The sequence below is a fragment of the Penaeus vannamei genome, chromosome 7 (assembly GCF_042767895.1).
Source record: "Penaeus vannamei isolate JL-2024 chromosome 7, ASM4276789v1, whole genome shotgun sequence".
NCBI lineage: Eukaryota > Metazoa > Arthropoda > Malacostraca > Decapoda > Penaeidae > Penaeus > Penaeus vannamei.
Window position 1 is genome coordinate 8,338,663 of NC_091555.1, and position 10,000 is coordinate 8,348,662.

Here is a 10,000-nt window from a genome sequence, read left to right on the forward strand (position 1 = left end):
TTCCATCTTCCTCTCCTCCTCTCTTCCCCTTCCCCCCTCCCTCTCCCTCTCCCTCTCCTTCCTCCCGAATTCATTTTTCTCGCCTCCTTATCCGTTCCCCAAACCGCCCCATGCTTCTCTCTCGCAACCCGGATGTGAATTCATGCTCATGCAAACGGCTGATTTGATTTTGCAACAGCAATTTGCCGTTCACTGCCTCAAGCCCCGTCTCTTCCTCACCCTTTCCTTCCATTCTCCTGTTCTCCTCCTCGTGTTTTCTTTCTCTGTTTACCCGTTTGCGAGTTCTTGTTTTTAAGCCTTTCTGTTAGTTTCGTCTCTGTTCTGTCTACCCTTTGATCTTGTTTCTTTCAGGTCCTCTTCTTTTCTTCTTTCTAGCCTCTCATCCTTTTTTTCGTTCGGTCTTTCTTTATCATATATTGTATTCTTCCTTATTCTTTTTGCTTCTTTCTGTTTCTCTGTTCCTCTCATTTACCTACATCTTCCTCCTCCTCCTCCGCTCCCCTCCCGTCTCCATTCCCCGTTTTTGTCTTCTATATGTCCCTCGCGCCCTTCTTCGCTCTTCTCCTGCCTCCTTGCCCTCCTCCCCTCGCCCTTCTCATGCCTACTTACCCTCCTCCCCCTTCTCCCCCTCCTCGCCCTCCCCCCTCCTCTCCTTTCCCCCCTTCCCCCCGCCCCCCCTCTCTCTCCCTCCAGAGCCACGGCTGCCCCGGGCCGAGGGCCCCGACGGCTACTTCCATTGATAAAACGGGAGCGGGCGAACTGCTCGTTATTCCGCTCGCGTGACCTTGCTCCACGCACGGCCATCTCGCACTCAAGAAGCCGGGCCGCCCTTCGTTCCAGCGCCTATTTGGTTTCGCTCCTCCTGCGCCCGCTGTCCGCCTGACCGAGCCCTTTCCCGCTCGGATACGCGGCCGGGAATGCTAAGAAGCAGGACGGCACACGGGCGCGTGAGTTATATCACACTCTCAAGCGCACACGAGGTCTATGTAGACTTTGTGTGCGCGTGGGTATATGCACTTGGGCGCGCACACACACGCACACACTCAGTCGCACAGACACATGTGCACGCATACACACAACCATTTGCATACACAACGCAGTCTTATTCACGTAGTATGGCAATGTGTATGTGCGCGGGTACGTATGTGTGTACGTGACGCGCATGTGAAGAGCATCCTGCATGCAAATGTCAGCGCACAGCAGTGAGTCGGATGAGATGTCAGAGGTGGAGTGACGAGCTTCGGCCGGGGAGGGGGGTATAGCAATATAGCGGAGCGGGTTGTCGTCGACCGCTGTTGAAGGGGGGTGGGGGGTTATGGGCCTCGGAGGAATCGAGTGAAGAGCAAGACCTCGGCTGCGGGTTTGCTTCCTGCGGGAGGGCTTGGTCGCTGTGGGTTTGGGGGGGGGGGTTCGTTCGCCACTCCTCTTCGTGCCTTCTGTGGTCTTTCACTTATTTTTTTTCTCCTTATACCGTCTTCAGTTGTTTGGTCTATCGTTCATACTCCCCTTTTTCATATTCCTCTGCACTTTTACTTTTCTCATTAATCATCCGCTTGCTCTCAAGTTTTACTCTCCCTCTCTCTCCTCCTCTCTTTGTCTGTCTACCTTCATATTATTGCCCTGTTTCTTTTCTCTTTATTTACCCCCGTCTGTCCCTCTTTCGCCGTAGCCCATTTCCCATCGCCCTTCGTCTCTGTTCGTCCCCTCTTTGGAGTGACTTGTCAGAGCCGAGGTCGCCAAATCACTCCCCTTGTTTTCTCTGCGTCCCCCATGTCCGTGTTCTTCCCAGATTTTCTAATCTCTTGTCGTCTGCCTCTCTCCCGTCCTCTTCCTAACCTCCGCCCTTCTTTTCTCTGACATTCTTTCCCTCCTTTTCATTTTCCTGTCCTCACTCACCGTCCCTCCCTCTTTCCCTCTCTCCCTCTTTCACCCTCCCTCCCTTGCTCCTTCCCTTCTTCCCTCCCTCCCTCTCTTACCCACGCACCTCTCCCCTCTTTCACCCTCCCTCTCTCTTTCAACCTTCCTCCCTCCCTCCCTCCCTCTCTCCCTCTCTTACGCTCGCTTCTTCCCCCTCTCTCACCCTCCTACCAAGGCTTTTTGACCCTCTGCTGACCTGCAGTGAAGGTATAGTGCAAGTCTTGCAACGTGTTTGCTATCTGTTTTGTTAAAGCCTTTTTCATATAGAAAAAGAAAGTCTGATGTATTTATATTTCTCTCTCCTTTTCACAGGTGAGTCGGGCTGTACAAAACGCGTGGAGTGAAGAAGGCGCGTTAGCTCAGGTAAGCATCAAAGGCGTGCAAGAAATAGAGAATGAAAAAGAGTGAGTGAGTGGGAGAGAGAGAGAGAGGGGGGGGGGGGAAGAGAGAGGGAAGGAGAGAAAAGGGACTCCCAGAAGAACGAAGACAGAGAGGGGAAGAGGAGTGTGTGAGTGTGAGGGAGTGCGAGTATGAGTGTGTGAGTGTGTGAGCGTGTGAGCGTGTGAGCGTGTGAGCGTGTGAGCGTGTGTGAGCGTGTGTGTGTGTGTGTGTGTGTGTGTGTGTGTGTGTGTGTGTGTGTGTGTGTTGTGTGTGTGTGTGTGTGTGTGTGTGAGTGAGTGAGTGAGTGAGTGAGTGAGTGAGTGAGTGAGTGAGTGTGTGTGTGTGTGTGTGTGTGTGTGTGTGTGTGTGTGTGTGTGTGTGTGTGTGTGTGTGTGTGCGTGCGTGCGTGCGTGCGTGCGTGCGTGCGTGCGTGTGCGTGCGTGTGCGTGTGTGCGTGTGTGTGTGTGTGTGTGTGTGTTTGTGTGTCTGCGTGTGTGCGTGCTAGTGTAACTGTAAGTTCAAGTGTGGCTGTAAGTGTATACATGAGAGAGCGAGTTGGCCTTCTGAGAGCCGAGAACCGCGCCTACCCGGCGAGGGCTCGAGGGAGAGATCGTTGTGGCGCGTTTGGCCCCGGGGACTGCGATCAGAGGGAGCAACGCGGTCTTGCTGGAGTGGAGGAGGACGCCGGAGAGGCCAGGGAGTTGGGGAAGATTAATTAAGCGAGGATTGTGGAGTTTAAAGGGGGGGGGGAGCAGCAGGAAGAGGACGAGGACCGGGTCTAGGACCAAGGCTAAGACCAGGAGGAGGGGCGGGAGTCGTAGGAGAAGCAGGAGGAACAAGGGGAGTGGGGAAGATAAAGGGAGGGGGAAATGGTGTTTAGGGACCGAAAAAAAATGGAAAGTGGTATTCCGTGAGGGACCGGTAAAGATTGTTTAGGGGACTTGCTGTATTAAGGATTACACTTTTCTGTGTCTAGCTCGTTCGCCAAGCCTTTGTGGAAGAGGGATTGAGCAGTGGGAAAAGGGAATCCTTAAAATGAAGTAATAAATGCTGGTAAATGTAAATACTATTAATAATGCTGATGATAATAAATATTTATGATAATGATAATGGTGATGGCGGAGACGATAAACCTGCATAGTGCGTTTTCCGCTTTGTCCTTCTTTCTTATGCCGGTGTTGAATGCAGCGAAGAGGACGGTGGATAGATCGAGTTAGTGAATAGTGCAGGGCGAAGGGTGCAGGCCATGCTGGGGGAGGGGGAGAGCGTAATCGGGCAGCCTGTGGGAGGGAGTGCCTAGCAACAGGCAGGTGAGGGGCCGTCATGGATACCAGAGCCGTCGTTAGGTAGAGGTGTGGCACCAGTTGCTTGCACTCCTGGCCAATCGCCGTCGCTTTTGTGCGTCGGGCTCGTCTGTCGGTGTTATATCTTGCCTTTTATCCTCCCTTTATGCTTCCCCGTTGCACCAGGTGCTTGGTCTGCGCTTGATTATCCTTCGCTTCTGCATATCCTTTTCTCGTCTTTCCTCTTTGTCGATCGGTGGCCGGCACTCGTTCCATAGTCCTTTTGCAATGCTGGCCTATCCTTATTCCCGAGACAAGTTGATAAACTCGAGTGCAAGTTATTACCAAACTTTCTAGTCCAAGTTACTGTTTACATCCTCTTTCCTTTTAGTCAAGTTGTTAATTTGGCTGTTATTTTGTCGTTTCTGCATTTTCTTCCATCTTTTTTGTTCTTCTAGCATTGGATTTACAATGATATTGCTACTGACCAATAATACTGCTACTATCTATCGGCCTCTAGTGTTATCACCTTTACAAGGACCGTTGTATTCGACTGCAACGGCGTGCTTGCGTGCTGCGCCCCTGCTTGCTCTTTAGTCCGGCCGCGCAAGTGTCCCTTTAGCATCACCAAAGGCCTCTCTCCTTTTTTCTTTTTTCTAGAAAAGCTTAGATTGGTTGTCTATCGGACGTGAATCAGGTGAGTGTGAGCTTGGCGGTGATTATCAGATGCATTCATTTCCGGTGCCTCCTTGCGTGAGCGTGTCTGGTGAAATAAAATGTTTTGCGATCGATAGATTAGATTGCGAACGTCCAGGGGAAATAAGAAGGGGAAATTAACCCGGTTTAAGCACGGCTACCCTTCCCCGCAAAGTTGCTCAGCCGAGCTTGTTCTCTCTAACTTCGCCCTAAATCGGCTCAGGGCGAAAAGAGAGGGAGCGAAAAAAGGTTATTATCATAGCCTCCTGGACGTGAGTTTTATTTGCTGATTTTTGTTTCGAGCCACGCGGCGCGCCTTCCTCGGGAGGGAACGTGCCAGGATCCCGAGCCACGAGAGAGAAAAGAAGCAAGGCGAGAATTAGGGGGAGAGGAGTTGGTGATGAGGGAGAAGTAGCTCAAAGTCTACTAACTCTTTTGTAGCTGGAAGATTTCAGTGCGGGAATCGCACCGCCACTTGATAAAGTTAGTTGGAAAGAAAGTTTTCCGAGCGTTCAAAACGCTTTAAATATTCAGGCAGTGTAAGAACGTGTTGTGAGCATTTTCGGTTGGCATGCGGGCCTTGTGGCGCTGTGAGTGTGAGATTGACACGCGGCGGAGGCAGACACAGCACGGTGACGTCACGAGCTCTCAGCAGTTTGTTTCTTGCAAGTAGCCAAGGCGGGCGCGGCTGTCTCCCGCGTGATTGGCCTGTCGCACATTTACCGCCGGTACGCCTTTCCCTTTTTTCTCGGAGCGCCGGTCGGCCGTGACGTCGTCGTCGGGGTCGTGAGGCAGGCGCACCGCGGCCACGACCTCTCCGGGTCAAGGCAGCCCCAGACCTTGGGCTGCCTTGCCGAGGCATGAGCTCTGAGAGCGAGCGGGTTCTATTTATTGCTTGAAGAAGGGAATGTGACTTGTGCTTCACACTAACGAGGGCGGCGTGAGATAAGAGGTCGCCTTGCAGCCATCACTCTGGGATTATGTCGTTTGATTTAAGATCCGAGTTGGGCTGTTCGCTGCGAGTCTCGAATGAGGAGGTCGTCGTCAGGACGAGTGTCGTCGCCCCCACATCCGGCCAGATTATTATCCTTATCAGCCCCTTTTTCGCTTTCCATCTTCTCCCCCCGTGCGCGAACACCCCGCTTTCGTCGTCGTGAATTCCTCCACGGTCGATGCGCGAATGTTTGTGGGCGCGAAGGGCAGCCTGGGCGCGGCGATTTCCTTGCGAGGGAACTGAATGGCTCACGGGCGGCGATTCGCGATATATGGGCGAAGTCGAGGGCGGCCTGTAATGGACGCTCGTCGCCGTAGAAGGAAGGCTTGTCACTTATCATTTCGTCGTTTTATCTTTATTACCGTCTTATCACTGCTGCTGATACTGGCCTTGCTCGTGATTCTCCTTTTCCTCAGATGGCCTCGGCTCTTGCGGCACCTTTGTTTAAGACGGAATTTATTTGTTTTGGAATATTGTCCGGGCGTTGAGGGACCGGCAGAGCCCCGCTTTTGGTGGTGCGGGAAGCGTGGCAAAACTGTCCTTGGACGTCATTGCATCGCGTGCCATTATTGGATCATGCAATATACAAAGGCTCGGTGTAATTGTGCCAGAAACTTGACAGTTCACACAAGAATGGTAAATGCTATATGCTGAGCTCAAAAGGTTAAATGTCAGCTTATTAACAGTACTGCGAAAAATGAAAATATTACGCATTGTAGGAAAAACTGCATTTTGCTTGTTAAAGGGTAATCTTAGAATAATATCAGGAGGGTTCACTTAGAGTACACCGCGCTCTTTTTTGCCTCGTAGCATGCATCCCGAGGCAGACAGAGAGAGGCTCAAAACCGCGTAGGTGTAGTGTGACACCAGTTTTAGATTACCCAGGAGTTTGCGTTGAAGGCATATCGGATTACTAATAATATTTGATGAATTAATAACAGGCGTCGCAGCGAGGTCGCAGCCAGGCGAGGCGAGGGCGAGGGCGAGGGCGAGGGCGAGGGGTGCCAGCGGCGCGGAGGGCGAGGCCGAGTTGGACGCACGTGATCTGTCCATCCCTTCGTCGCGAACGGCTTCTCCCGGCCGCTCTCTTGGCCAGGCGCAGCACCCATGTTGTAGCGGGATAGCTCGCCCGGTGCTGACATTGTGCAGATGAGATGTGTGGGAAGAGGGAGAAGGATGGAGGAAGGGGGAGGAAAGGGAGGGAGGGGGATAAAGTTGGGAAGAGGGGAGGGCGAGGGCGTATATAGAGAAGGGGAGAGGAAGGGTAGGTAAGAAGGTGAAGGAAAAAGTTGATAGTAAGGGTATGGACAAAGGGCAAGGATGGGAAAAGAACAAATAGAAAGAAATCAAGACCAGAGAAGCTGCGTTGGGTAAGTGCGGGAGGGGGGAGGGGGCAGCTGGGAGGGTTGAGAGTGCAAGGGGAAAGAAATGTGAGGTTAGCAAGTGTTGACGCAAGTGTTGGGTCTGCACCGACGACCTCTCTCTTGACACAGGCCTCGCCCGCCCGCCGCCTGTGCTTGGTGTTCCTCCCATTTGCATTCCTGCCGCTCGTGCTTGCCGCCGGCGTGACCCGCGAGCCGGAGATTCGGGCGCGGGGCGAACGCGGCGGACTAGGGGCGTCGTGAGTCTCCGTCGAGGTTTGCGCGACGCCCAGCCATGATTCTCGCTGGAAGAGGCTCGCTACATGGGGCTGCTGGCGGGGTGGGTTGGGTGGGTGGCTGTTGTTTTTCGTTGTTATTACTATTATCACCGTCTTTGCTACCGTTATAGTGATCGGCATCATCATCTTCCTCTTCCTCTTCCTCTTCCTCATTAACTTCCTCCTCTTCATCATCATCTTCCTCTTTCTTTTTATAATAATTTTCATCACCATCATTATCATCATCACCATCGTCATCATCATCATCATCATCATCATCATCGTCATCATCATCACCGTCCTCCTCATCATCATCAATCATCATTATATCAATCATCATTATTACTCAACATTATTATTATCATTAATCTTATCATTATCACACCAATCAGACAAGAGTGTTGTTCACTTCACGCGGCAGGATGATAAGGGCGTGAGAGCAAGAGACGGCGGTGATCGTTCAGCACTTTATTGGCCCCGATGGAAAGCACTATATGGAAGCCGCTTTTTTGAACGTGCGGTCGAGGCGTTGCGTCACGGCGAAGGATGTCATAATTACACTGAGTGAGACTCCATGACCTGCCAGTGAGGCCGGGTTAGAGATGGGTGACGTCAGTGAGGCCGGGTTAGAGATGGGTGACGTCAGTGAGGCCGGGTTAGAGATGGGTGACGTCAGTGAGGCCGGGTTAGAGATGGGTGACGTCAGTGAGGCCGGGTTAGAGATGGGTGACGTCAGTGAGGCCGGGTTAGAGATGGGTGACGTCAGTGAGGCCGGGTGAGAGATGGGTGACGTCAGTGAGGCCGGGTGAGAGATGGGTGACGTAAGTGAGGCCGGGTTAGAGATGGGTGACGTCAGTGAGGCCGGATTAGAGATGGGTGACGTCGGTGAGGCCGGGTTAGAGATGGATGACGTCGGTGAGGCCGGGTTAGAGATGGGTGACGTCAGTGAGGCCGGGTTAGAGATGGGTGACGTCAGTGAGGCCGGGTTAGAGATGGGTGACGTCAGTGAGGCCGGGTTAGAGATGGGTGACGTCAGTGAGGCCGGGTTAGAGATGGGTGACGTCAGTGAGGCCGGGTTAGAGATGGGTGACGTCAGTGAGGCCGGGTTAGAGATGGGTGACGTCGGTGAGGCCGGGTTAGAGATGGGTGACGTCAGTGAGGCCGGATTAGAGATGGGTGACGTCAGTGAGACCGGGTTAGAGATGGGTGACGTCGGTGAGGCCGGGTTAGAGATGGGTGACGTCAGTGAGGCCGGGTTAGAGATGGGTGACGTCGGTGAGGCCGGGTTAGAGATGGGTGACGTCGGAGAGGCCGGATTAGAGATGGGTGACGTCAGTGAGGCCGGGTTAGAGATGGGTGACGTCGGTGAGGCCGGGTTAGAGATGGGTGACGTCGGTGAGGCCGGGTGAGAGATGGGTGACGTCGGAGAGGCCGGATTAGAGATGGGTGACGTCAGTGAGGCCGGGTTAGAGATGGGTGACGTCGGTGAGGCCGGGTTAGAGATGGGTGACGTCGGTGAGGCCGGGTGAGAGATGGGTGACGTCGGTGAGGCCGGGTGAGAGATGGGTGACGTCAGTGAGGCCGGGTTAGAGATGGGTGACGTCGGTGAGGCCGGGTTAGAGATGGGTGACGTCAGTGAGGCCGGGTTAGAGATGGGTGACGTCAGTGAGGCCGGGTTAGAGATGGGTGACGTCAGTGAGGCCGGGTGAGAGATGGGTGACGTCAGTGAGGCCGGGTGAGAGATGGGTGACGTCAGTGAGGCCGGGTGAGAGATGGGTGACGTCAGTGAGGCCGGGTGAGAGATGGGTGACGTCAGTGAGGCCGGGTTAGAGATGGGTGACGTCAGTGAGGCCGGGTTAGAGATGGGTGACGTCGGAGAGGCCGGATTAGAGATGGGTGACGTCAGTGAGGCCGGGTTAGATATGGGTGACGTCGGTGAGGCCGGGTGAGAGATGGGTGACGTCAGTGAGGCCGGGTTAGAGATGGGTGACGTCGGTGAGGCCGGGTTAGAGATGGGTGACGTCAGTGAGGCCGGGTTAGATATGGGTGACGTCGGTGAGGCCGGGTGAGAGATGGGTGACGTCAGTGAGGCCGGGTTAGAGATGGGTGACGTCGGTGAGGCCGGGTTAGAGATGGGTGACGTCAGTGAGGCCGGGTGAGAGATGGGTGACGTCAGCAGCGAGTGGGGCTGAGGCTGCATTGGCTCTATAGTGCGGCCGTCACATCACCCCGACTCGTCCTTCCGTCCTCCATCTCTCCTTCCCTCCCTCTCAACCTCTCTACCTCTCCCTCAGACTTCTCCCCTCTTTCTCCCTCTAGTCCATCCCGCACCTATTCTGTCTTTCCTCCCGTCCCTCGTCTGTCTCTTCCTATGTCCATCCCTTCCTCCCTCTATCCCTCTCTTTCTTCCTCTGCCCCTCCCTTCCTCTCTATCCCTCCTTTCCTTCCTTCCTTCCTTCCTACCTACCTCTCCGCTTCCCCGTCTCCGCCCATACAATACCTCCCTTCTCTCTTTCCCTCTCTCCCTCCTCCGCCAGCCCTCCCTCCCAGCCGCTCTCCCCCGCCCCCCTACCCTCTCCCCTTCCCCCGACTTGCTCCACTGCCACACCCACTTTATCAACAGCTTTACGGAATACTTACGAAGTAAACCCAACTTAGACTGACAAAGCCATCCTAGCTTAAGTTCATTTATAACTAAGTCAAGCTGACCTAAGCCCCCTTGAACCTAATGTCGCTAGCGTTATTTCAAACAAACATACAAGCAAGGCTCTCGAGCCAATTAACAAATGCAGGCTGTCCAAGCTTAACTTTATCTTTATAGATCTTTGCAGCAGCTAATACCCACTAACGCCTACCACAACTTGGGACGCCGCCACAATTTCGGCTGTCACTGGCGACCACCTGCGACCACCTGCAACCACCTGTCGTGTCACCTGCGCTCACCCCCCCCCCTCCACTTCCATTTCGTTTTAACAAGATCATTCTTCGCTCTCGCTGTCTCCCCCTTTCCCCCCTCCCCACCCCTTCCCCTTGCCGGTCTTTTCTTCCTCCCTCACCTCTTCATTTTCTCTTATTCCCCTTCCCTCTTCC

At 53.8% G+C, this 10,000-nt stretch overlaps 3 protein-coding genes across 8 annotated transcripts in view; 2 read left to right on the forward strand and 1 right to left on the reverse strand.

Moving 5' to 3' along the window:
* Positions 1–10,000, forward strand: part of Nca (neurocalcin homolog) — a 626,340-nt gene that overhangs the window by 481,484 nt on the left and 134,856 nt on the right. The gene's annotated exons all lie outside the window — the stretch shown is intronic.
* LOC113819578 (neuronal calcium sensor 2) overlaps positions 1–10,000 on the forward strand; it is a 338,619-nt gene that overhangs the window by 219,836 nt on the left and 108,783 nt on the right. The window lies entirely within an intron of this gene.
* LOC138862113 (DNA-directed RNA polymerase II subunit RPB1-like) lies at positions 7,401–9,110 on the reverse strand. Its single transcript, XM_070123273.1, has one exon. The coding sequence runs from the start codon at positions 9,108–9,110 to the stop codon at positions 7,401–7,403; it is 1,710 nt and encodes a 569-aa protein (XP_069979374.1).